General features: G+C 49.9%; 8 protein-coding genes across 8 annotated transcripts; 7 read left to right on the top strand and 1 right to left on the bottom strand.

Annotated features, from left to right (window-relative positions):
- Positions 1–2,672: 2,672 nt before the first annotated feature.
- pmcA (putative P-type calcium ATPase) lies at positions 2,673–6,794 on the top strand (the record flags this gene model as incomplete). The annotated part of the gene is made up of 4 exons (XM_073714848.1): positions 2,673–5,348; positions 5,399–5,540; positions 5,594–5,849; positions 5,903–6,794. The coding sequence occupies 4 exons, from the start codon at positions 2,673–2,675 to the stop codon at positions 6,792–6,794; spliced, it is 3,966 nt and encodes a 1,321-aa protein (XP_073576380.1).
- Positions 6,795–7,847: 1,053 nt separating this feature from the next.
- BJY04DRAFT_213326 (G-protein alpha subunit-domain-containing protein) lies at positions 7,848–9,840 on the top strand (the record flags this gene model as incomplete). The annotated part of the gene is made up of 3 exons (XM_073714847.1): positions 7,848–8,278; positions 8,344–9,135; positions 9,225–9,840. The coding sequence occupies 3 exons, from the start codon at positions 7,848–7,850 to the stop codon at positions 9,838–9,840; spliced, it is 1,839 nt and encodes a 612-aa protein (XP_073576379.1).
- A 198-nt stretch (positions 9,841–10,038) lies between these two features.
- Positions 10,039–10,594, bottom strand: BJY04DRAFT_213325 (uncharacterized protein; the record flags this gene model as incomplete). The annotated part of the gene is made up of 2 exons (XM_073714846.1): positions 10,039–10,300; positions 10,410–10,594. 2 exons carry the CDS (start codon positions 10,592–10,594, stop codon positions 10,039–10,041), a joined length of 447 nt encoding a protein of 148 aa, XP_073576378.1.
- A 2,337-nt stretch (positions 10,595–12,931) lies between these two features.
- Positions 12,932–14,997, top strand: BJY04DRAFT_204794 (uncharacterized protein; the record flags this gene model as incomplete). The annotated part of the gene is made up of 5 exons (XM_073713536.1): positions 12,932–12,936; positions 13,239–13,650; positions 13,770–13,993; positions 14,047–14,809; positions 14,860–14,997. The coding sequence occupies 5 exons, from the start codon at positions 12,932–12,934 to the stop codon at positions 14,995–14,997; spliced, it is 1,542 nt and encodes a 513-aa protein (XP_073576377.1).
- A 636-nt stretch (positions 14,998–15,633) lies between these two features.
- On the top strand, positions 15,634–17,345 carry BJY04DRAFT_75273 (uncharacterized protein). The gene is made up of 3 exons (XM_073721002.1): positions 15,634–16,103; positions 16,150–16,736; positions 16,802–17,345. Exons 1-3 carry the CDS (start codon positions 15,813–15,815, stop codon positions 17,199–17,201), a joined length of 1,278 nt encoding a protein of 425 aa, XP_073576376.1. The 5' UTR covers positions 15,634–15,812; the 3' UTR covers positions 17,202–17,345.
- Positions 17,346–19,220: 1,875 nt separating this feature from the next.
- On the top strand, positions 19,221–20,721 carry BJY04DRAFT_177919 (U2 snRNP complex subunit CUS2). Its single transcript, XM_073709657.1, has 4 exons — positions 19,221–19,791; positions 19,840–19,948; positions 20,002–20,157; positions 20,209–20,721. Exons 1-4 carry the CDS (start codon positions 19,547–19,549, stop codon positions 20,419–20,421), a joined length of 723 nt encoding a protein of 240 aa, XP_073576375.1. The 5' UTR covers positions 19,221–19,546; the 3' UTR covers positions 20,422–20,721.
- A 416-nt stretch (positions 20,722–21,137) lies between these two features.
- BJY04DRAFT_74948 (uncharacterized protein) lies at positions 21,138–22,303 on the top strand. Its single transcript, XM_073720998.1, has 4 exons — positions 21,138–21,348; positions 21,419–21,460; positions 21,514–22,008; positions 22,068–22,303. The coding sequence occupies exons 1-4, from the start codon at positions 21,274–21,276 to the stop codon at positions 22,188–22,190; spliced, it is 735 nt and encodes a 244-aa protein (XP_073576374.1). The 5' UTR covers positions 21,138–21,273; the 3' UTR covers positions 22,191–22,303.
- A 972-nt stretch (positions 22,304–23,275) lies between these two features.
- On the top strand, positions 23,276–25,577 carry BJY04DRAFT_74951 (beta-1 tubulin). Its single transcript, XM_073720999.1, has 7 exons — positions 23,276–23,412; positions 23,537–23,560; positions 23,626–23,651; positions 23,719–23,760; positions 23,826–24,671; positions 24,722–25,081; positions 25,131–25,577. Exons 1-7 carry the CDS (start codon positions 23,401–23,403, stop codon positions 25,162–25,164), a joined length of 1,344 nt encoding a protein of 447 aa, XP_073576373.1. The 5' UTR covers positions 23,276–23,400; the 3' UTR covers positions 25,165–25,577.
- Positions 25,578–26,004: the final 427 nt, after the last annotated feature.

Genomic DNA, 26,004 nt, shown 5'->3' with positions numbered 1-26,004 from the left:
CTTTTCCTTCCTCTTGTTTGTAATACATGGGATATCTTGGAAGTAAGGACTGACTGATATGGGGGATATCGATTGCACATGCACCGGGTTTGAGGGAGTGATACATGATACAGGCTGTTTATACAGGTCAACAACGGAAAATGGTGCTTGGGGTCTGATCTCTATCATTGCTACTTTCAAAGCTAATCGTTTATCCTTCGGAGCTGTTAGTGCTGCTTTCTTAGAGACAAAGGTGTAGGTCCGCGTGAGACAGATATGGCTAGATGAAGCCCGTCACTAAGGGTGGCAATCTGACTCGCGTTACGCGTATAAGAAGTCGTCAAAAGGTCAGCGTCCGACGGCGTAGCATATCAGAGAGTTCAGAGTATACTGCGCTGTGAACCACTAAATATACTCCGCGCAGGGGGTACAGCCTACTCGAAAGTCGAGTCTGGTTCATTTTCTTGATTCAAAGCCGGATTCCAGAATGCTTCGATCAAGCTTCGGTCAATATCTTACTCGCGTCTGGGCCACGCCGTTTCAGGATTATTACCATAACCTCGGTGTTCGGAGCGATATCCTAAAGAGAGTTGTTCCGTCGTGCTCCGTTGTCGGTTGTACGGACCTCGATACAGGTTGAACTTCCGACTCTGGAGAAGGCTGTTAGGCCGCCTATCACGTTTCAGAGTGGCCAGAAGCATCTGAAATTATGAATCCTGTAATGGATGAATCATGGAGGATCTGGCCTTGAACACGTCATGGTGAACGTGGCCTTTCGTATAAAGTCTTTGCTCTATAGACTAGGGTCTAGCGGTGATGCGTATTTAGGTGCAGGGTCCAACGCCAGCCATCTCTAGCCTCACCTACATTTGCTTGCACCGAGCAGATACCCTTTTTGCACAAAGGTGTCTATAGACTTGGCATACTGGTGTACCGAGGCGAATTGCATGATCGTCGCTTGTCGGAAACAGGGAACCCTGGGCCTTGCCGAGACGAAGCCAAATGGCAGCTCTTTCAGCATTGAGCGCGTAACAACCTAGGAAACTAGGCGGGTAGTCAAGTCTTGACTGTGCATAAATCCGCAAACAACCAATGAATTGGCAATAAAGCTCGATAGTGAAGCTTCAACAATTCCTTCGAGGACTGAATCAGAAGCTTCAAAAAGTCGAAAATGACAATGTGGAGCTGCACAGCCTCCGCCAAGGCGCTGACCATAACACTATTTGTTTGCCGACATTATTTTTTTGGTAGGAGCTTGAGTGCGAAAATCGAATCTGGTTGATTCGTTGGATTGTTTGAAAGGGGATCTGTGATGTGATTAATGCCAGCGTGGTGATGAGTGGGCAGGCTCATCTTTGCGACAACGTAGGAAAGCTCCTCGCGGTTGAGCCATCACGAAAGAACTGGTAAGTTTATTTGAGACAGTCGATAAAGAGGGTCAAATTGTCAATGCAGTAGCATGCCGCGGGCAAGGGACCATGAAAACTCTCAGAAAGATCCATGGTGGTGGAAGAGGGTGAAGTCTCGACTCACTTGATGAGACTGGACCCAGAGCGGAATGAGGCAGTGCAAAAGGCCAGGAGCGAGTAAGGTTCCAGGGTGCTCCCCAAGCTCCGTTTCTTAATTTCTGTGCAAGAACCAGCTATTCTTGCAGACCCATAAGACAAGGTCAAGTCAGACTGATGCTTGATCATGATGCTGAGATTGAGAAGATGGTGATTATTGTCTTTGAAACAATGCTCTGTAGACTCTCAGAACAACGCGTGTAGAAAGAGTAAAGAATACGAAGAATCAGGCCCAGATCGAGTGGGACCCGAAAGTGGAGTGACGAAAGCAGCGCGTCCTGCATCATTATTAGCTGGCGTCGGCTGCTCAGGGTCTTTCTGTAGTTACTTGTCACCCATTCACTCTTATTTTCTTCTCCGGTGCTTGTCATTGTCCTCATCCCAACCTTCCCTCAACCTCCCCTCTCCCTTGTCGACCGACCGTCCATCCCTCTGAGCTCATCCCTTGACTCAGAAGTCCGCCAATTGTCGCTCTCCTGCCGTACGGGCGATTCCGCCGCCTCAGTCTCTTGTCCCCCCCGGGCCAAGTTCGCTCATTCGTTCAGCCGGCATTGGGTCACTATTCGGGCATAATCTGCAGCCTCACATTTCACCAACCCCATCTATATGGAGCGTGTCCGCCGAGATTTTTTCTGCTATAACTGATCAATCTGGGAATGAGAATTGTATCTTCTGCTTAGCGCAGCTTTCGTTTGTATGACAGGGTTCAACAGTGTCCCGCTGCTCCTTCCGGAGCCATAAGCTTATTGATATCAAACACTCTGTTGTTGACCGGCTGAAACCTCCTTCGCCGACATGTCAGAGTCAAGGGACTCGACCGAAAATGATTCTAGACAAGCTGCCCCGCTTCCTCTCCGCCGAGAGCGAGCTCCTACCATCACGATAGACACATCGGCCGTCACCCCATCAGATCAGAACCCGCCTCCGCAGGTCTCGGGTCCGTCGCAGCCCACGCGCTCCGCCAACAATACTGATCACACAGACACAAGCGCTCTTCTGAATAGCAATACTGCTTCGCCCACAGATACTCACTCGTATGCCTCGTCGGAGGGCAGGGACCATGACAGCAGGCCGACCTCACCATCGCCCCGCAACGTATTGTCTCCGAACTCAAAGTGGACGGATTCAATGTCTCACTCGAATTACCTCTCCGTACCAGGTGCTAGATCTCGTGGGAATTCATTAGAATCCGAGGACTCGGAACAGGCCAATGGAGGCGAGTCGCGCTCGAATAGGGACAATGGATCGCATTCAGACTCGGCACAAACTACAATTGAAAACTACGAGGAAGCTCTCCAGCCAGATCCGGGTCGGGAGGAGGAATTCGAGGTCGAGAACAACAAATTCGCGTTCTCGCCAGGCCAGCTGAACAAATTGCTGAACCCCAAGAGCCTTGGCGCGTTCTACGCCCTTGGCGGAATCGCAGGTCTGGCAAAGGGCCTACGAACCGATGTACGTAGCGGTTTGAGCCTGGACGAGAAGGAGCTGGACGGCTCTGTTAGTTTCGACGATGCAGCCGCCCAGAGCAATACTGAATCTGCGCCTAAACCCGCGGATGACTCGGCACCTCCAGCACCATCTCGAACAGACACCACACCGGTCAAACAGGATGAGAATTCCTATTCCGACCGGAAGCGGGTGTTCGGACCAAATCGGCTGCCCGAGAAAAAGACGAAAAGCATTCTGGAACTTGCGTGGATCGCCTACAATGATAAAGTGCTGATCCTTTTGACAGTGGCCGCGATCATCTCGCTTGCGCTAGGAATCTATCAGTCGGTTACGGCCAAGCCAGGCGAGCCACGAGTTCAGTGGGTAGAAGGAGTCGCTATTATTGTGGCCATCCTGATTGTTGTGGTAGTCGGCGCGGCCAACGACTGGCAGAAAGAACGGCAATTCGTGAAGCTAAATAAGAAGAAAGAGGATAGAATGGTCAAAGTGATCCGTTCAGGCAAGATGACTGAAATATCCGTTCATGACCTTCTTGTTGGTGATGTTATGCATCTGGAACCTGGCGACCTTGTTCCTGTTGATGGAATTTACATCTCAGGCCACAATGTCAAATGCGATGAATCGTCCGCCACTGGTGAATCAGACGTGATGCGTAAGACACCAGCTCACGAAGTCTACGGTGTTATTGAACGACATGAAAACCTTGCCAAACAGGATCCATTCATCGTGTCAGGTGCCAAAGTCTCGGAAGGAGTTGGGACGTTTCTGGTCACGGCTGTTGGTGTGAACTCTACCTATGGCAAGACCATGATGTCTCTTCAGGATGAAGGTCAAACTACTCCATTGCAGACAAAACTGAATGTTCTTGCTGAGTATATTGCTAAGCTTGGTCTGGCTGCTGGTTTACTGTTGTTCGTCGTTTTATTCATCAAGTTTTTGGCTCAGTTGAGTAGCCTCGGCAACGCCGACCAGAAAGGCCAGGCCTTCCTCCAAATCTTTATTGTTGCTGTCACCGTCATTGTCGTTGCTGTTCCAGAAGGTCTGCCGCTGGCTGTGACTCTTGCGCTTGCTTTCGCTACGACACGTATGCTTAAGGATAACAATCTTGTCCGATTGCTGCGTGCGTGTGAAACTATGGGAAATGCAACCACCATCTGTTCCGACAAGACGGGCACACTCACGGAGAACAAGATGACTGCCGTGGCCGCTACGCTAGGTACTAGCTCCAAGTTTGGAGGAAAATCTCAGGCGTCTTCACCTGCTCGCGAGAACGGGGGTCACGATACTGATTCTGATAACACGCTGTCCCCTTCCGAGTTCACAACTAGCCTTTCTGGACCGGCTAAACAATTGCTAATTGATTCTATCGTGCTCAACTCCACTGCCTTTGAAGGAGAGCAGGATGGTACCGCAACGTTTATCGGGTCCAAGACCGAGACAGCCCTTCTAGGTTTCGCGCGGACTTATCTTGGTCTCGGGTCACTCAGTGAAGCACGAGATAACGCAAATATTGCTCAAATGGTGCCTTTCGACTCGGGTCGCAAGTGTATGGCGGTGGTAATAAAGATTGACAACGGCAAGAAATACCGCATGCTCGTCAAAGGTGCGTCAGAGGTCCTACTTGCCAAATCGACAAGACTTGTCCGTGATCCTACCAAGGATCTAGAGGAGGGACCGCTCGATGACAATGATCGCTCTATTCTTGAAAGCACCATCAACACCTACGCTACTCAGTCTCTGCGAACCATTGGCTTAGTGTACCGTGACTTTACCGAGTGGCCTCCTCGAGGGGCCCCAACGCAGGAAGAAGACCGTTCGCTTGCAGCTTTCGACCACATTTTCAAAGACATGGTTATGCTTGGTGTATTTGGTATTCAGGACCCTCTTCGAGCTGGAGTGACGGATTCGGTCCACCAATGTCAACGTGCTGGTGTTTTTGTGCGCATGGTTACTGGAGATAATATTGTGACAGCTAAGGCAATTGCACAAGAGTGTGGAATCTTTACTCCTGGCGGCGTAGCGATCGAAGGTCCCAAATTCCGAAAGCTGAGCACTCGCCAGATGACGCAAATCATTCCTCGGCTGCAAGTTCTCGCCAGGTCAAGTCCTGATGACAAGAAGATTCTCGTCACTCAGCTGAAGAAACTTGGTGAAACAGTCGCTGTGACTGGTGATGGCACGAACGATGCCCAGGCTTTGAAGACTGCGGATGTCGGTTTTTCTATGGGTATTGCAGGTACCGAGGTTGCAAAGGAGGCGTCGGATATCATCCTGATGGATGACAATTTTGCCTCAATCGTCAAAGCTATGGCTTGGGGTAGAACTGTCAACGATGCCGTGAAAAAGTTCTTGCAGGTAAGCTCCTTTTATATGGTCTAATCATGCTGCATACTGATCCAATACAGTTCCAAATCACAGTTAACATTACAGCCGTTCTTCTCACGTTCATTTCCGCAGTTGCTAGTGGTGATGAGGAATCTGTGTTGACTGCAGTGCAACTTCTGTGGGTTAACTTGATCATGGATACTTTTGCTGCGCTTGCTCTTGGTATGCTCTAACTATTGCATGATCTCTCAAGCGACAAGCTAACGATGGTTCAGCTACGGATCCTCCTTCCCCATACGTTCTCAATCGCCGCCCTGAACCGAAATCTGCGCCTCTTATCACCTTGACGATGTGGAAGATGATTATTGGTCAAAGTATCTATCAGCTAGTTGTCACGCTCGTCCTCAATTTCAAGGGTAGATCTATCCTGGGATCTATGATTGACTGGTCAGATGTGGCAGAAGGAAACGAGACTCTCACAACCATAGTGTTCAATACATTCGTCTGGATGCAGATCTTCAATCAGTGGAAGTGAGTGTCTCTGCATTACTGGATATTCATGGACTTCACTAATTGGCATCTAGCTCCCGCCGCCTGGACAACGGCTTTAACATTTTCGAAGGAATCTTCCGCAATCGATGGTTCATTGGCATCCAGTTTATCATTGTTGGTGGGCAGATTCTGATCATTTTCGTTGGTGGACATGCTTTCTCTGTCACTCGCCTCGGTGCAGCTCAGTGGGGTGTGTGTCTCGTGTTGGGCGTAATCTCGCTCCCGGTTGCTGTAATAATTCGTCTGATTCCGGATAACTTCATTCGCAAGCTCATCCCAAGCTTTGAGCTACGCAAGAAGCGCCCAGAACTCATTGTTTCCGACGAAGACCGGCGGTTCGAGTGGAACCCTGCCTTGGAGGAGATTCGGGACCAACTGAGATTCTTTAAGTCCCTTCGTGGAGGCCGGCTGAAGAACTTGGCACATAAGCTACAGCACCCCGAGGAGTTTCTCCCACGTTCGCGAAGCGGGTCAAGATCACGCGAGAATTCGGCACCTGGAACACCTATTGGAGAAAGCAGTGACGGCTCGCCTCCGTTCCCTGCGACGCCAGATTCTCGGTCTAGGAAGCGTACACGTTCTCGCTCAAATTCAGCTTTTGGCCCTGCGGCTGCAATGGCAGGTGTCGTAGCAGGCAGTATTGCCGGCTGGTCGCCAATTGAGAGACCTGGAGAAGGAGGAGACACTTTCAAGTTTGACTTCAACAGAAACGGAGGGCTGAGCAGGCAACAGGGTATTGAAGTCCACCCTGACACAGCACCGGATGATAGCGTGGTCAACGACATCCCTTCCACCTCGTCCACACCCCCCAGTCAAAACCCCGACCTTATACCCTACTTTGAACACGCACCGCCCAGCCGCGAACCTTCCAGGCGATCCACATCTCGAAGATCTCGATCTAGCCATAGCCGGAGTCAGTCATAAACATACGCTCAAATTTGCAGTTATCGAATATACGTACATTCTGGGTACCGAACCATCGAACACGCTATGCTCTTCGTAATGCAATAGCAACGCCTCTTGTTCTCCATTCTGTCGTTCAGAAGTTTGATGGCCCACTCCAGCCATATTTAATGTTATAAAGCGACCTTCTTTCCCCATCTGTTTTATCCTTTCGGAGCTTTTAATCTTGACTCACCGGGTTGGGTGGCGTGTTCGGGATACATGTACTGCACTGCGTTGCGATACCTTTTTGCTATCACTCGCTTCTTCATATGCTTAATAATAGACTACTTATTCATTGTTCTCCATTGCATAAGGTTGGAGACTTCTCAGCCTGGCGTTTTGCTTCAAGATGGATGGCTCACGGTCTCTTCTTTTCGGTCTTTTCGTCCGCTCCAAAATGCTTGCGGGTGTTGCATCGCTCTCTCTCTTTGTACATACCTCCAATGATTACAACTCGGGTTTTTTGTACTCATCGTTTGATTCAACGGTACAGGAGGAACCGCGAATGGATTTTGAGCCTCGAGGTCTCTACGGTTCAGAGCCACAACGAAAGTCGTACCGGCTGCGCTGCATAGCCCTGGGCAACTTGTCCCGGAATATTCTTGCGAAATGCGACAGACCACTAAGTAGACTACCTGAGAATCTACCTATTTCAATACCATGTCGGCTTGTGGTGGCTTTGTTCAACTAGGTAGCTATGTCTGCGAACCAATTTGGCAGGAACGAGGCACGCCCGGGCCCGTGCTGCTCGTGATGCATCTCTTCTCCGCCGTCCACGTTGGAACTTTCGAGCATCTTACCACCTTCTCGCCAATACCCTTCCTGATTGTGGTACACGATTGACATAAACATACAAGGCTTTGGTGTTCTTCACTTGGCAATTGAAGCCACGTCGTTCCGGCAAGGCCGAGTCTGACTGCGACCATTTACTGCAAGTGTCAGCCTTGCGGAATGAATCCATCCCCTAAAAAGCGTCACGATGCGTCGGATTCCAGTCTATATTCCCTTGACGAGTTCACGACTGTCTTCATCATGGATCCACTGTCGGTCATTAGCGTAGTGGGATCAATCCTGGGAATCATCGATTTGGCAACCCGCAGCATCCACACGCTAAGCGACTTACAGGAGCGATATACGAGTATCGGCCTCACATCAAAAATCCTCATCGGACAGTTATCGACCCTGAATGCTGCACTTGGTCAGATCAAACAGTTACTAGACGTTCTCGCTCCAGCCGGCCATAATGGATCGGTTTCGCAGATTTCGGTCGATATCACCAACTCGCTCGATTGCTGCCAGGCGATTATGGCACCTTTAGATCAGAAACTCTCAGCAATGCGAAAGCCACATCTCAGTTTCCGAGACAAAACGGGGATCTTGTGGCATGAGAAGGAGACCACGGTCTTTCAGTCTCATTTGAACAACCAGATCAATGCTATGAATCTTCTCTTGACTGCACTTTAGTGGTAAGCTCGTCGTAAGAAAGCTTAGATTTCACAATAGCTAATCGTTGATGACCACTGCTTAGTAAATCTCTCATCGAACAGACTAGCCTTCTGCAAACATATGAAAGTCGAAGCACCTTCAGTCGCATACAAGACGATGCCTCCTCGCTTCTCTGGCTGTGGGATGCCGACTCAGTAGTGACCCGGCACAGCACCAACACAGACAACATGAGCCTGCTGGATGTGAGATTTGCTTTCGACACAGATGTTTTTAGCTCCAGAGCCTATCGTGCAGCAGCCATGTCCTCCATGGCCCGTGCACTTGTACGCAAAATCCCCAGAGTGTCAACTGCTCAGAGCACTCCTACTTCTACACCTGATGAAATCACTGGAACTAATTCCCGTTCCCTGGGCGGACGTAGAGGGTCTATTACAGGCGTTCCAGAAGATGACACAAAAATTAGTAACTCAACAGCGGATGGAAAGGCTATCATGAGACCATTACTCTTCGACCAATCCAATAGCACTCTGATAAAGTCAGAGGTCGAAGTGACAAAGTCAATACCGACACAGAGGACTAAGGATTCAAGTCAGCCTAACGCAAGACCTGAAAGAAAAAGCAGGGGGTGGTTTTTCCCAGGTTGGCTTCCCTCGATAGAAGGCCTGTCCAAACAACTAGCGGCGGGTACCGTGGCACGCGGTGCAGAGATAAAGATCTTGCTCCTCGGATCCTCCAAATCAGGAAAATCGACTGCTTTTGATGTGCTCACGCTCCTCGCACACAGCTCTACAAATGTTTCCCATAATAAAAGCTTTCAGCTCCCCTGGGCAAACCTAAAACTTGTGAACTATGGAAATAGCCATAGACTTGAGCGGTATGCATGTTACACCTGCCCCTCCTTTTTCGTTCTTGTTGCTTGCAATTCCGTTCACATGCTGACCTATTTGGCTCATCAACACGCAGTTTCCTGAGATTGGTGGACCAGATCATAACATATAAACCCACCTGCGGCCACGACACTGACATTGACTTCGACCTTGATCTTGAAGAGCAGTATCATACAATGTCAACAGGTGTCAGTTCGATACAATACACAGACGGACCTGCCTCAGCAACAATTTATGACGTTGCAGGCTGCCGGGCCGAAAGAGGTAAATGGGCCTACGTGTTCCCAGATACAACCAAGATATTCTACTTCGCAGACGCAGGATGTTATGATCAAGTGCTAACGGAGGAGAAGACGATTAACCGCTTGGTTGAGGAGCTCACTCTCTTCGAGGCCATGTGTAATTTTCGGCCGATTCCAGAGCAGCTACCAATTGTTTTGTTTATGCACAAGATAGACAAACTGGAACGAAAGCTCAGGAGTGCACCGTTTCTTCACTCGGGGTTCCGGAATTATGGAGGCAGGGAGTTTTCGGGGGACCCGGCATGCGTTGACGATGTCAAGGTGTACCTTGCTTTCCTGTTTACATGTATTGCTGCAGAAGCAGGGCGTGAGATCTCAATTTGTTTCACCACTCTGAGGCAGCCGGAGGAGCTTGGTCGTGCTTTACTATCCCATACTCTAGCCTCGTAGCGGCCTAAGTGTAAGAGCAGATGGAGATAACAAATCCTTGTCGTCCACGCCTGATTGGGAACTCGTCGACTAAACTGATAACTAACATCTCTCAAGAAGCGAGCCGCCACCCAATTACTCGACTCCCGACAGAGCCAGCAATTCTAAACATCCAATGACCCATTGTCAACGAACCCCCCCCTTCCGGGAAAAAGCTGTCTAGCAAATAGGAAGATCAGGCCAGTACCAACGGCTAAATATCGGACCCGCATTGCCGCAATCAGTACCGCTGTAGTGGCAAACAGTACTAGATCCCTGAATGTTGTCTGCCTTGATGTTCCATGACATTCCGGCCTCAACATCAATCATGTACAGCTCAGGGGCGCCATCCGTCCAGGTCAAAAGAACCTGCTCGCCGCAGATGTCGTCCAGGTTGATCGGCCCGTTGTTGACGAGGTAGTCTTCGAGATCGGAGCCGAGGCTAGAAGATTACAATCATGTTAGGTTGACTCGACTCAAGACAATCCCTCCTGCACGCGATGCTCTCGTGACGGAAAAGAAGGAAGGTCATTACTGTGAGTGACACTTACTTGAGTTCTTGGGTACCGGGGCCACAGACATCGACGCCTGGGGACCACATCTGCCACCAGCCGCAGGCGGGTCCCTGGTCTGGGGGCGCGAGGGTGCATGCTGCGGAGAGGCAGAGGTCTCCAGCAAGGGCAAATGGGGCAGTGGCAAGGGCTGCAAGGATGGCGGTGCTCGTCATGTTGAACATGGCGATGAGGGTTGAGTATTGTATTAAGTAGAGAAAATTAGATGGTTTGGCTGGTTACAGAATCAAAGGATACCTAGGAAGAGGATCGTGCCTACCTTTATAGGTTACCTATCTATACACCGACATCTTCATCTACTCTGCATTCATGTGTCTCTCGCCAAAGACCTCCATACTGTAACTAACCACTGCTAGTAGTCTTCACTGTAGATCTACAGCACTCCCAAGCTCATGACGAACTTAATATCAACCCAGCTCTTGGTATACCCCAGCATACTCAAACTCAGTCAATTGCAGTCAACCATGAATCAGTCGATACACCCCCCACTGGGGGCCCATGGCCCATACTCCTCTCGGCCATGCCGCCTTCTCAGCCCACCAAGGCTTTAGCCACCACTTTTGGCCCCGAGTCACACCTCTTGGCCTCTTGGCCCTATCTATGGTATTTATATAAGTGCATTGGTTCTCCAACAAAAATGAAGGGCCGGTCATGGCATGGGGGCCGAACTATAGTCCTCTCAACTCCCGCGGCGGACAGTGTGCTAGGCTTGTCGCAGCATTGACCCTGTTAGGCATATGTACTGTTCTTACTTCTGTTGTATGCGACTTGGCTGACATCAAAGTCGGGTTCAAGCTCATGATTAGTAGTGGTGCCACTTTGTATCGACGGAGCAGCCAACAGGTAACTAGATACTGATCAGAGGAAAAGCATTTATAAAGGAAGCCCAGTCCTACTGTACTTGGAGTATACTCACTTACACCGCAAGCTAACTCACGCGACTCTCACGTCTCGACTCCCTTCATCTAAGATTTAGGTCCACTGGCACGACATTGTTCATTGAATATCCGGATACTCGGGGTCCTTCGACGGCCCCAGTATTCCGTAAATCTCCTCAACCTTGACCCCCCCGCCTCCGGCTTTCTATTTCCTTCTCCCCGGGCCTTCTGCTGGCCCCATCTTGTTTTTGGCCAGTGGGGGGCGGCTTAGCCCGCCATAAGTATGATAGCCCTAACTAAGCCCGTGGAATAAAGATGGGAGGCTTCGCGTGGCCCACTCAGGGTGCAAGAAAACTACTCTAAGTACGCGCTCTATACTCTCGGCCGGAATAATAATGATAGAGCCTCAATCATAGATACGCATAGTTCTTCATCGTGACCCGTCAAAGGAGAACCACTTTAGGGAGGGCGTGTCCTAGATGGTGGGGGCTGCTCATTCGGGAGGTCGTGGCATGGGAGAAAGGCGCGAGTCTTGAGGGCGTTGCTGCCGCGGCGTCTCTGGAGTGTGCAGTGGGGTGGAGTGCTTTGGAAGGTTGGGGCATGGGGATGGTGATGGGACGGGGCGCATTCGGAGGTGTTTGCGCCGAGGTACTGGATGCTTGCTGTTGGAGCGACCGTGCTTATGTTGGCTGTTGAACAGTGGGAGTGATCAATAGTTGCTCTACTCTGCATTGCAGAGATAGCCATGTATCCGGGGCAGGCTGGGTGTGGTACGGACCCCGCCAAACTCTTGTTTCATGGGGAACAACTGAAGGAGAGAAATGGAGCCCGAGCAAAGAGCAGGTAACCTAAGTAGTCAGGTGAGTTAAGTTCATCAGACGTAGCATGGCTGTACTACCTAGTCAGGTACCTACATAAAAACTTCTTGTGCTAGTAATGCATACTCCGGAGTATTATCTATGCGGAGACCGTAGACACCGTAGACAGACTTTGGAAGCAAGTACTATGGGGAAATGTCTAGGAAATACCAACGTCATGAATTTCTAGTATCATTAGGAGGTAAGCTTGTTTTGAAAATTCAAAGCATGATTAGCTCGAGGTCTGGGAACGCGAGCGCTCGCGCTCCCAAATTCTTACCTTGATACTCATTAGGGCTAGTGGGGATGGATGGATCTACATTCCCGCTGACGGCTTATGCAGACCAGACATCACCAGGTCCACCGAGACTAGAGGAATGATAGTAATAGGTACGTCAGATTTTGAGCTTTGATTACCATCTTCTTTGCCTCGTCGAGGCATGTTAGCGTCATGCGCGTGCTCACTGCTGTCCCTTTGCTCCGAGGGGCGGAGTAGAAGCTTGATTTCCCGATATGAACCATGAGTCGTCAGAGTATAGAAAGTACGTACTGTACCAGAACCTACCTGCATCACGGCGCATACCGGAAGTGTCCGGTTATACGCGTTGTGAAGGGGGTTGGTTGGTTGCACAGAATAAATTGACTTGCCTGTTTGGTTGAATCCGAAACTGCTTGCTCTAGTGTCGGCGTTATTAGTGAACAGACGCCCAGCTATCTCGCCGGTACAAATAAGCACTTCCCTGCGCATCAGTCAAAGGACGAGATGATGGCGCGCGCCGGGAAAATTAGGTTCTGGAGCTTCGAAGACCTGAGGTAGCACCGTCTATCTTATCGGTAACCTGAGTAAGAAGCCTGATTTCTGAGAATGGAATGGAAAGAAGATCTCCTTCATACCAGGATTAGCATATGTGGATTAGTGCAACATACGGCCCTTTCTTGTGCCAGAGGAAATGCGATAGTTAAAGGCCCGGTCCGATGAAGATGGCAAACCACTCTTACTCAACGTTTGGCTTTTTTATTCCCCTCCTCTCCAGAGACGCCGTTGACGCCTCGAATATGCACTTCTCGACAAGCCCTGACGTGGAGAAGAAGCCCGAAGCGCAGTCGCTGCAGAGTGACCTTCACGAAGTCGACAGCCCTTCCACGCAAAGCACAGCCAAGGGGAACATAACAATTGAGAGCACGGTCAAGTCGAGATATCAGAGATGGGCGGAAGGCGTCAAGGGTCTCGAGATGAGAGGCATTGAGCCGGTTTCATTGGAGGAGAGACAGAAAGTCAGCGGATCGGCGTCATTTCACATCCTATTGACATGGTTTAGCATGGGTATGGCACTCAACAACATGGTTGTCGGCACAATTGGGACGGTGGTGATGAGGCTAAGCTTTCTTGATGCGGCACTATGTGCTGTCTTTGGAAATATACTGGGGTGCTTAGCAATTGGATATATGTGCACTTGGGGACCGAGGAGCGGACATCGGACACTAGTATGACACCCACTGAGCAATTTGCCCTACGCATCAAACCTCCCTATGCGACATCTCCTGTCTGCCACGTATTCATGACTGTAAAAGGTTGGACTGAAGCTCACACATGACACTTATAGATCGTATCCCGGTATCTTATGGGGTTCAACCCTAGCAAGGTGTGCTGCGTTTTGAATGTGTTGACAAACTTGGGTTATGGCATGATGAGCTCGATGGTGGGAGGTCAAATCCTATCAAAATTGTCTGGCGGTGCTGTATCCGTGGTGGTCGGGATCATCATCGTAGCTCTCGTAAGTTTGGTGGTGGCGACGTTTGGAATGCACATCTTCCAGTACTATGAAAGGTATCTCGGCTTCCACAAAGCGAATGCGTGGTGTGTGTTGACAGGCTGAGCAGATTCGCGTGGTTCCCGCAGTTGATGGTCTTCTGCATACTGGTCGGATCAGCAGGCCCCGAGTTCGATTTCAACCCTGTCTCTGTAGGTACGGCCCAGGAGGTCAATGCCCAACGACTAGCATTCATCTCCCTCTGCCTCGCCTCCGCCTTGTCCTGGGTACCAGGAGCTGCTGACTACCATGTGTATTATTCACCTGAAACTGGCAAATGGAGGATATGGTCGATGACGACTGTTGGAGTGGGCCTGGCAATGACCATTACCCTACTCATTGGTATTGGTCTCGGGACTGGAGTTGCACATAACCCCAAATGGGCCACGATTTATGATGGTACTCCTAGTAGCTTGTTGATCGCCGGGTATGGCCGACTTGGGGGGTTTGGCAAGTTCTGTGCATTCATAAACGTGCTCACGATCGTCTCCAACAACGCACCGGGGTCTTATTCGATGGCGATGAACTTTCAGATGCTAGGTGACTTCTGGTGCAGGGTGCCGCGTCCTGTCTTTACGACCGTTAGCACCGTCGTATATACGGCATGTGCTATTGGTGGTCGAGATTCACTGTATGAGATCTTCAAGAACCTTGTACCGCTGATCGGCTATTGGATCATCATTTGGTTCACCATTGTGGTAGAGTCGGACCTGCTCTTCAACAGAAGCGGGCAGTACGACTGGGCTGCATGGAACGACCCTGAGAGGCTGCCTGTGGGGCTTGCGGCGACTGCAGCATTCTTGATCGGATGGGCGGGTGCTATTGTTGGAATGGTAAGCTCTTGGAGACATACTGTCGCAGATGGTGCTGATGACATCTACAGGACCAGGTGTACTATACTGGACCGATTGCGGAAGCGGTTGCTGGAGGATGTGACCTTGGAATCTGGTTGGGGTTTGGGTTTACGGCGCTGGTGTTTCCGCCGCTGAGAAAGCTCGAGCTTTGTGTGATTGGGCGTTGATTGAGAGTTTGAAACGGAATTGGAAGCATATTTGCGTTGTCTCTTTGGCCTTGCATGGTGATGATCTCCGACTGATCCGTGGAGATTTCCCTCACCAATCGAAAGTGAGATTTCAAGACCAAGTGGATCGACATGTGGCTTGTATATATCATGTTTGAGCAATGTTTGGCACGAACCCCCTCATGGGTGAGATGCAAGGAGCATGCGTGTGCCCAAATACCAGAGGCGGCATTTCGGCGCCGGACGGGTCACGCAGCATGCAGCACATCGGCGTTCATCTTCTGATCTCTCGAAAATGTTGAAAGCCAAGACGCGGATGTTCATAGGTAACAGGGTATCCCAGTAGAATTAGCGAATGAAACGATGGAGGCATTGACCTCATGCAGCTTTTATGAAACGGGGTTGCCCCTCGGCGCGCGGTCTAGCGGATCCAAGCACGTTAGCTCGGACTTAGAGGGTTAGCCTCAAGACTTAACCTGAATATCATAGCAAATCACAATGGATAAGTTGGAAATTGGACGGGGAGGAAGTGAGGAGAAGGGGAAAAGAAGGAGGGCTGCCGAGGCCCGGATCGGAAACAAAGAGGCGGAGGTAGACGGAGTTGATGGATCGCAGTCCTCACTGACTCGAAATTCCTTACATCGATGCTAATCTGGATTCTGGAGATGTGGAGTTCCTCCTCTAGGTATGTACTCCGCAGGAGTATAATTTTATAATTTCATAAAACGCCCTGCTTCCCGCCCACCTCAAGTCATGGGAGCTCGTTCTCGCACCGCACAGAGGGGGCTTCTCGTGTTTTTCTCTGATCAGCAACGATGGCCACCTCCTCGGCCTCAGCTCTCGCTAATTCCATAGCGAACATCCTCAAGGATGCTTCCCCGCAACAGCTTCTTAAGTACCTCGCTCCGTTTGTCGCAGCATATCCTATCCTCGTCTCCCTACTTCGCTTTCGGCGCATGAAGAAAATCCACAAGAAATACAACTACCCCACGCGAGAGTCTTTTGCTCGCATGACCGACGAAGACGCCTTTGAGATTCAAAAGAACTTGGTACAATATGAATTTCCATTCATTTTCACCAAAGCGCTTCAATTCGCGCTTTTCAGGGTCGGTACTGCTGCCTCCTTACTCAACCAGCAGCTGACAGACTCAGACATACGGCATTCCCACGATCTCTAGAGTCCTGGTCAAAACGAGCCAGTTCTCTGGCGCCAGCACATCGCTAAAACGCTACACAGACACCAGTGCGCTGGTGCAGGAGTTTGTGGGACAGTCCCCCACCGCAGCGCGCAGTCACGCTGCCATTGTACGAACCCGCTATCTCCATAGCGGCTATCGAAGCTCGGGCACAATCCGCGAGGAGGACATGTTATATACTCTAGGCCTATTCGCCGTGCAGCCGGTCAGATTTATCAACAAATACGAATGGCGCGAACTCAGTGATATGGAGAAGTGCGCCATCGGCACCTTCTGGAAGAGCTTGGGCGATGGCCTTGAAGTTAGCTATGATGCGCTCCCTTCAGGAAAGACCGGCTTCCGAGACGGTCTGCAATGGCTTGAGGAGATCATGGCGTGGAGTGACGCCTATGAGGAACGGTGCATGGTGCCGGATGCAAAGAATCGCCAGATCGCAGACCAGACCACGACGGTTTTGCTATACATGGTTCCTAAGGCCTTCCATTCCTTTGGATTACACGCCGTCTCATTTATGATGGACGATCGCCTGCGCAAGGCTATGTTGTAAGTAGAGAATCCTCACGACACCAGTTAACATGTCTTTCTTGCGAAAGCTAATTGTTGCACAGGTATGACCCTCCGCCAGAATCATACGCCAGCTTCTTCTCGTTCGCCCTGAATGCTCGCCGATTTGTCTTGCGCTACCTCACGTTACCTCGTCCCTATATATTCCGACACTCGACCTTCACTGAGCACCAAACTGCCGACGAGCGAGTTTTTATCACGCAATGGGAGGGGGCGCCTTACTATGTCAAGCCGACTTTCTGGAATCGCTGGAGCCCAGGCGCCTGGTATACCTGGGCACTAGGCCGCCCGCTTCCAGGAGACGAAGGCGACAAGTATTACCCGACTGGGTACTATATTCCCGACGTCGGACCTAAGAATTTTGAAGGCAAAGGCCGGAAGAATCAGCAGGAGGGTATGGAGGGCTTAAGGCTCTCACGAACCGGTGGTTGCCCATTTGGTTGAGTGGCAGATGTTGGTTTCTCGCTTTGCGTATTCGTGCTAAGAGGAACGAATTAAGACTGGAATCATCATGAGATCGGGCAGTTATACATTGATCAATATATATAAATAGATCAGGTATGCCTCGCCGAACAAATTCGCTCCAAGATTATTCTAATGACCACTATCGGGATTCGGTACCTAAAGTAGTCTACTAGTGATACTTTACTTAATTCATGGAAGACCGGATGCTTTCTGTGCGCCTGGAATGTACACTTTCTTCCTTCACTCCATCCTCACCAACCTTACGTTTCTACCCGTGCCGATGTCTATGGGAATATGCATCACGTGTACAATAAGAGGGGCTGATAAGTGCGTAGTAACGAGTACTCTATAGACAACAATACCCAGGACCGGTGGGTCAGAAATGCCATCGATTCTATCGCTGTGATCCATGCCTATGGCGTTATTCACGCTGACATTAGTCCACGTAACTTTCTTGTGGCCGACGACCTATCGATCAAGCTTTGCGACTTTGCCGGGTCCGCAATTGGCGACTTGCAGCCCTTGATTGAAGAAGAAGATCGGTACCGAATGTCGCCGCTGTCGCCACGGAGTATCAAGACTGATTTGTTTGCTCTCGGCTGCTTGGTCTACGAAATTTCAACTGGAGCTCGCCCATATGACGAGGTCGACGATACCGAAGAAGTCGAAAGGCTCTATAGCTCCCAGACATTTCCGAAACTTGACGGTCTTAAACATCAGAATATCATCTACAAATGTTGGACATCCCGATACGAAGGCGTGGACGCACTCCGGGGTGATTACAGTCGGTGCACTTATCAGGCAAATGGTTGAGGAAACCTCGCAGCACTATGGAAGCTGGAGTACATAAGGTAGAGTCTGATATGGTGTGGTGATTCTATATGATTCTGAAGTTTGTTTTCGGCGCGTCGACACGTTGATAGAGGTTAAATGCAGTTTTGCTGGGCTCCTCCTGGCACTCAGGGCAGTTGTACAGAGACTGTTTTCGCCTCGTGGGTTGATTCGGCCTTCAAGGCGCGAATGTTCGCTTTAAATAGATCGTATGTCGCGTACGGTGGACGGCTGCCGTTCAATCATCTTCTAGGGACTTTCGCAGCTGAGATGCGCTGATCAACCACACCCCGGCTCCATGTGGAGATCATATTCGCCAGACCAACAGCCTTTGAGTACGGACTCCGTACTCTCTGGACAGACAGCTAAGGTGACTGGTCTCTACGAGCTGCGCTCAGTTGGTATATTAGCCCACAACTTCCCGGGTTTTGTTTTCTGGTGCTGCCCATGTATTTTTTGTGCTAATATTTGAGCGATTCATGAATCTGCGGTGGATGCTTGTACGATTTTTCGAAGCATATCTAAAGCATGATAACATTTGTAAATAGACGGAGAGTACTAGATACCTAGTAGGTAGGTAGTTATCCAAGCGACACAGCTTGACGAGCTATGGCTTACGTAACCGTGGCATCAACTCCCCGCAAACTACCAGTCCCTCTTTCAAGTCTGTTTCACTTCCACACTTTTTCTACAACTTGACAATCGATCACAGTTCTACCTTGGTGTTTTCGTCATGGCGCTACAAGACCCCAAGAACGACGCGACCGAATCTCCGCTGCCCTTCGGCAACTTCCCCCAAGACCCTTCCGAATTCGACAGCGACCCTCGAATCTCCTTCTCAAAACTCGACGACAAATTCATTTTGGAAACAGACGATGGACAGGAATATACCTACGACACCATCTTGAAGCGGTGGATTCCGACGGTGTGTGCGCGCTTTCTCTCCAGCTGGTCGACCCCCGTTTTCTCACTCCCCGGCTGTTGAAATCCCTCCCCTCCGTCCTCCCTGTTTCATTTGTTTATTTGCTTTTCGGGGACACACTACGCTACGAGAATAATGGATACTTCCATTGTTATGCGCTTGCATGGCTAAGTTCGCTTGGATTTTGGGTGGTTCGTGAAACTGATTGCTGGTCGGCGCCGCTTTGCGCCTGTGGTTGTCCTCCAGGTCGATGATGACTTGCTGCAGCAACAGCAAGAAGCCTATAAAGTACAAGGGGTGGATGAAGATGAGACGACTGCACAGCAGCTCAAGAAGAAGCGGAAGCAACAAGGAGGTGCAGAGGAGGTTAGTCCCATGCTTCTAGCTTTGTGAGCTGGACTAACGCTTAATTTATCAATAGGGCAATTCGAAACCGAAGAAACAGCGCGTGAATACGGCAGTCTATATCACATCCATTCCCCTAGACGCCGAGCTCGACGAAATTCGAGATATCTTTTCGAGATGTGGTGTCATTGCTGAGGAGATTGACAGCGGCCGGCCGCGGATCAAAATGTACACGGATGACGACGGGAAGTTCAAAGGCGAAGCACTCGTTGTCTATTTCCGACCCGAGTCTGTCAACCTGGCGATTCAAATGCTGGACGACTCCGATTTCCGGTTGGGTGTGACAGGACCGCAGGGTAACATGCGAGTCCAAGCCGCAGACTTCTCCTTCAAGAGCCAACAAGAAGCGCCAACAAAAACTAGCGCGCGGGATAAGAAGAAGATCATCAAAAGGACCCAAAAGCTCAACAAGTATGGCCTAACTCGCTCCTATCGTTCGACAACGGCTGACCAAATTAGCAAACTCACGGACTGGGATGACGATGAGCCGGCTGCCCTAGTAGACACAAACTCGAAGTTCGAGAAGGTCGTCATACTCAAGCATATGTTTACCCTTGACGAATTAGATGTACGGCCCCTGTTCATGATTTGTTGTTCGCCTTCTGAGCTGACAAACTATAGGAGGACCCTGCTGCTATCCTCGACATTAAGGAAGACATCCGTGACGAGTGCTCAAAGTTGGGCGAAGTGACAAATGTCGTCCTCTACGATAAAGAGCCCGCGGGAGTTGTTAGCGTACGATTCGCAAATCCTGAATCGGCGCGAGCTTGCGTCAACGTACGTTCTCTTTCATATCCACATTTCGTAACGATGACTGACGTATGCTAGCTCATGAATGGCCGCTTCTTCGGCGGAACGGCCGTCGAAGCCTACATCTCAGATGGAAGCGAAAAGTTCCGTAAAACGAACGAGAAGCGCGCAGCCCTCGAGGATCTTGCTGAGAAGGGCTTCGACGCAGAAGATGACGAGGAGAATCAGCGACTTGATGAGTTCGGCACGTGGTTGGAGAGCTCACATACTGTTGAAAATACGGCAAAGTGAGCTGAAAGGCCAGCTGTCATTTTATTTATTCTGTACAATAGCTATTTCTTGAAACAGGACACCAACTTCATATCCTGGTGGTCCTTGAAACAGGTTCTGGGTTTCGTCGGCTAAGGTCATACTTTGCGGATACAAAACATCCGATTCAAAGCTGTAATGGCCAGATGACTAGCATCCATCCAGGCAGCAGTGTAATCTGTTGAGGTTTTCAATAAACTTGTTGGGATGAACTCTCCACCTCACACCTGCACTCGCAACCCTGTCCTGAATTGTATAGTCCGCAGCCCCAGGGCAGGTGAGTCAATCAGACCCTGGCGCCATATCACATGCAAAACAAAATATTCTCCAGGAACCACCATACCATATCTAGGTTTGTTCTAAGGATACCTAGATATGAAGAGGCTAAAGAGTATCTAGCTGTGTCAATCATGCAATCAATACGTTGGTTCCTGGCGTATTGGTATCCATTTGAGGGTGTTGGTGGATTTACATGTGATGCAGATCGCGGCGGGCTTTTGGCTTGACTTGCCTACCCAGTGGAACGATATAGAAGAGCGTAGGGGTTTCACATGGAAATGACACAACATTGAAGAATTGTTTTGTTGAGAGGTGGATAGGTACCTAGATTATTCAGTATAGTATACAGAAGATAGGCCACGTTGATTTACTCATGTCTGGATCTGCCTGGTGAGTTGAAGCTTGTGATTGAGGTGGATATTGGATTTGGAGATATATAAGTGGCTTTGAAGTCTAGCCTTCAAAGAAATAGAAGAAGAGTACCTACTACTTTGTACGCACTGCAACTATCATAACCTCTCTTTGATTTGACAAATTCTTATACCGTGGTCAAAAATGGGAGAGTATAGACCCTCCCAAACCATGACACAAGCCCCGTCTCTTCATGACCTCAATGGCGTCTGGGTTCTTGTAGGTATACCACTAACAAATCTGAGGTTAAGTCACGATGATCAAAAGCGCTGACAATCTACTGTTATAGGACAAACACCTCTCCGCTAATATCCCCTCTATCCTCAAACTTGTACGCCCCCATCCCCAACCCACTAAAAGCAATTGACTGAACAATGCGTATAGCAAAGACTCCCATTCCTCCTCCGCAAAGCCATAACCTCACCCAGCACGCCCATTCATCTGCACGTAACGACCTACACTACAGCCAACCCGAATGGAGAAACCAAGATACATCTAGACCTTATCCAGCGTACCCCGGGCCTTGGGTTAGGCCTTGTGCCCGTGATTGAGGACAAGAGGGTGCTGGATTGGGTGGAGGGTTGGCATGAGGATTTGGTGTTTGGGAAGGTGAGGACGAGGAGTCGTCTTGTTTCTGGGGTTAAAGGGAACGATAAGGGGGGTAGGAAGGGGAGAATGAGGCCTGATGTGGGTGTTTGTGTGAGTGTTAAGAAAGAGGTTGAGGAGGGAGTAGGGATATTCTTGAGAGGGGAGAGAGGAATTGACGATGATGGGGTTCTGGGTGGCGATGTGAGTAAGGATGAGATTGATGGAGAAGATGGGCAGTTCTGGGTGCAGACGCTGGAGATTAATGATAAGGCTGGATGGAGTGCGGAGACGGTATGTGTGCTCTTTTCTTTTCCTTGGGGGTTAATGGTTGCTGATGGTGATTCTGGCAGATTTGGGGCTTTGAGATGGTGGATAGTGCGAGATGTTTGACCAGTCGGGTTGTGGCGGTGGATGGGAAAGGGAACTATCAGCTTGGACGGTGTGTGTTTCGGTTGCTGAGTAGGGGTGACTGATTGCTAGATGAGCTTCGGAAGCTGTTTGAATGTTGTTATAGTACATAATGTCTAATATAATTGCTTCAATCAATGTTCAAGAGAATGGAACCCATGGTAGATAAGCAGCTCGGTACATCAGGGCTGTAGAGAGCCGTTTCGACTCGAGTATCCGTAGATCCCACGCCTAACGTTGCAGAGCCGAGACAACGACAGTTTATGGCATACTGTAAGGCCAACGCTCCGTATGTTGACAGGACAGCTCCATTCACGTATAAAGATGTCTCCGGGTCCCTATACCTACTCTAACGGCGTGATGTCACCTCTTTGTGGACCAGAGCCACTTCTTGTCTCACTAAATCGGATAGCAACATTAGTCCTATATCAGCCGCGTGTAAGCTGCGGTGGATGGAGGTTTTATTCGGATAATATTGGTTTGCGGGTCACCGGTAGGGTATTTGGCTTCCTTCGAACTTCTGCAGTATATTGTTGCCATCTACCCCAAGAGCATGTATTCAAAATTTATATCTAGCAAAGAACATTAGTACAAGTAGAAGGCGCAGGGACGTATAATAATGAATCTAGATGAACTATTTAGCGTAGTGTGTGTGTGTTTGTGTGTGTGTGCGAGACATCCCCGGCCTCCAATTCTCTATGATTGTGACGGAAACGATGCCGTGTGATAGAGTCCGCGTTAGTCTCCGGGATAGCATATTTTCTGGTGACTTGCCGGCCGAACGGCGATCTTGCAGAAACTCTGCATTTTATATAGAAACCCAGCGGGTGCATCTAATGGATCCGATTTTAGTTGCCATTGGCCTTTGAAAATACCTGAGTTCGGATTAAAGTCAATGATACGAATGTTTGTTGTCTCGTGGTTCGCGTGCAAGTGTGGTTCGTTCCTGGATCCCGTGACTGAGCCTGGCGCTAAACCCCTTCTGGGGGTCCCCTTTTGTTGTTGTTGATCGTTTCCCGACTACGGAAACCACTTTTTCAGTCTAGCCTTTGGACGGACCAGTGTGCTGTGCTGGCCGCCCTTCACCGCTCCAGCTCAACCGACCAATTCCCCAACCCAACTTTCCTCCTCTCTCCTGATTTCCTGATCTCCTCCTTTTTCTCCTCCCCTCAACCTACCGGCTGTTCTCCAGTCTTATCACTCATCTTCAATTCTTCTTGCAGTTTCTGCAATCATCTCCCTTTCCCCCCTACATACCTCCCACCTCCCTTCACAATGCGTGAGATCGTATGTTGACACTCCCACTTTGACGCGTCTTGAGGGGCCCCCTTCCCGTTAGGGGCAACAGGGACCCCACCAGTTCTACATTCCACGATCATTGATGCTAACCATGTCTTTTCATTCTTGATAGGTTCACCTCCAGACCGGCCAGTGTGTAAGTGGAAGAACATGGCGAGATCGATAACAATATGAACAATACTGAACTCGTTTGCGTGTTAGGGTAACCAAATTGGTGCTGCTTTCTGGTACGTCGAAATTTTATCTACTTGCTTAACTGTTTCTGTTGTGATGCAATGCTAACATCTCCCAAAGGCAGACCATCTCCGGTGAGCACGGCCTTGATGGCTCCGGTGTGTGAGTACAGCCTGTCCAGAACCCGACCATAACACGAGAACGAAACAGAACCTGATACAGCGCAGTTACAATGGCTCCTCCGACCTCCAGCTCGAGCGTATGAACGTCTACTTCAACGAAGCCAGCGGCAACAAGTACGTTCCCCGTGCCGTTCTCGTCGATCTCGAGCCCGGTACCATGGACGCCGTCCGTGCCGGTCCTTTCGGCCAGCTCTTCCGCCCCGACAACTTCGTCTTCGGTCAGTCCGGTGCTGGTAACAACTGGGCCAAGGGTCACTACACTGAGGGTGCCGAGCTCGTTGACAACGTCGTTGATGTTGTCCGTCGTGAGGCTGAGGCTTGCGACTGCCTCCAGGGTTTCCAGATCACCCACTCTCTCGGTGGTGGTACCGGTGCCGGTATGGGTACTCTCCTCATCTCCAAGATTCGTGAGGAGTTCCCCGACCGCATGATGGCCACTTTCTCCGTCGTTCCCTCCCCCAAGGTCTCCGACACCGTCGTTGAGCCTTACAACGCCACCCTCTCCGTTCACCAGCTTGTTGAGCACTCCGACGAGACCTTCTGTATCGATAACGAGGCTCTCTACGATATCTGCATGCGCACCCTTAAGCTCTCCAACCCCTCCTACGGTGATCTCAACCACCTCGTCTCCGCCGTCATGTCTGGCGTCACCACCTGCCTTCGTTTCCCCGGTCAGCTCAACTCTGACCTCCGCAAGTTGGCTGTCAACATGGTTCCTTTCCCTCGTCTGCACTTCTTCATGGTCGGCTTCGCTCCTCTGACCAGCCGTGGCGCCTACTCTTTCCGCGCTGTCTCCGTGCCTGAGTTGACCCAGCAGATGTTCGACCCCAAGAACATGATGGCTGCTTCTGACTTCCGCAACGGTCGTTACCTGACCTGCTCCGCTATCTTGTACGTAACCCGATTCTATCATGTTGAATCCCCAACTAACAATTCTTCAGCCGCGGTAAGGTCTCCATGAAGGAGGTTGAGGACCAGATGCGCAGTATCCAGAGCAAGAACCAGTCCTACTTCGTTGAGTGGATTCCCAACAACATCCAGACCGCTCTCTGCTCCATTCCCCCCCGCGGCCTCAAGATGTCTTCCACCTTCATCGGAAACTCCACCTCCATCCAGGAGCTCTTCAAGCGTGTTGGTGACCAGTTCACTGCTATGTTCCGTCGCAAGGCTTTCTTGCATTGGTACACTGGTGAGGGTATGGACGAGATGGAGTTCACTGAGGCTGAGAGCAACATGAACGATCTCGTCTCCGAGTACCAGCAGTACCAGGACGCCTCCATCTCCGAGGGCGAGGACGATTAGTAAGTTCCCCAGTTTCTAACATACTAGATAATGGCTAACCCACTGCAGCGCTGAGGAGGAGATCCTCGAGGGTGAGGAGTGAATTATTGTTCAGAAGCGACGAATTGAGAACAGCTCATAATAATACCCTTGATAAGCCATCACGAACCCCGATGTTCGAGTATGGGGCATTGTCAATCAAATGTTTTGGTTTGAGCGGTCTTGATTTTCCCTGTTTCTAAATTCTTTCGGTCAAGAGACCTGAACCTATTGAATGAAAGCACATAGCTTAAAAGCCGTGCAGCTGGTACTAGCCGTCCTATCCTTGTAATCGATTAGCTTTAATACACTTTTTGTCAGTGACCATCCATGATTGTAGGCTGCCATATAAGATCCCCGTATGCCACGTTGCATATTACGGCTTTATGCTCACCACATTAGATCAGACTATCAGCGTACCCCATGTTCAAGATTGATAGGCAAGCAAGATAACTAACTCCTTTCGCAAATCCTTCCACGTGCGCAAAAATATCCCGACCTAATACAAAGCCTACCTGTCTCGCGTAGCATCTCCGAGAACTTTATACCGGTATACGCTTTTCTCTCAACTTCTCTTCATACTTGTTTCACACGGCGTGATGCATATCCTTGAAACCCGCTTGTCATTTAAATGATAAGATAAGCTGAGCTAACCTATGGAGGATGTAGGAATGTAGGTAAAGAGTGTCCATGTGGACTTGTGCGTTATTGGGTGGAGTTTCAAGACCCCTAGTAACTGCGGTTTTCGGGTTCGGATTGAAGGTAATTTTTGAGGGTCGAGTAGGTAGGCAGGGAATTTATTCAATTGGAGAGCCATACACCGAGCAACATATAAGGAACAAACGAAGAGTAAGACATGGAATGGGTATATATTCATAGCAGATATTAAGTATGTAAATGTAAA

This window comes from Aspergillus karnatakaensis (assembly GCF_047715665.1).
Source record: "Aspergillus karnatakaensis strain CBS 102800 unplaced genomic scaffold BJY04scaffold_3, whole genome shotgun sequence".
NCBI classification, from domain to species: Eukaryota; Fungi; Ascomycota; class Eurotiomycetes; order Eurotiales; family Aspergillaceae; genus Aspergillus; species Aspergillus karnatakaensis.
The sequence above is the reverse complement of the archived record's forward strand: the minus strand, read 5'-3'. Positions and strand labels throughout refer to the sequence as shown.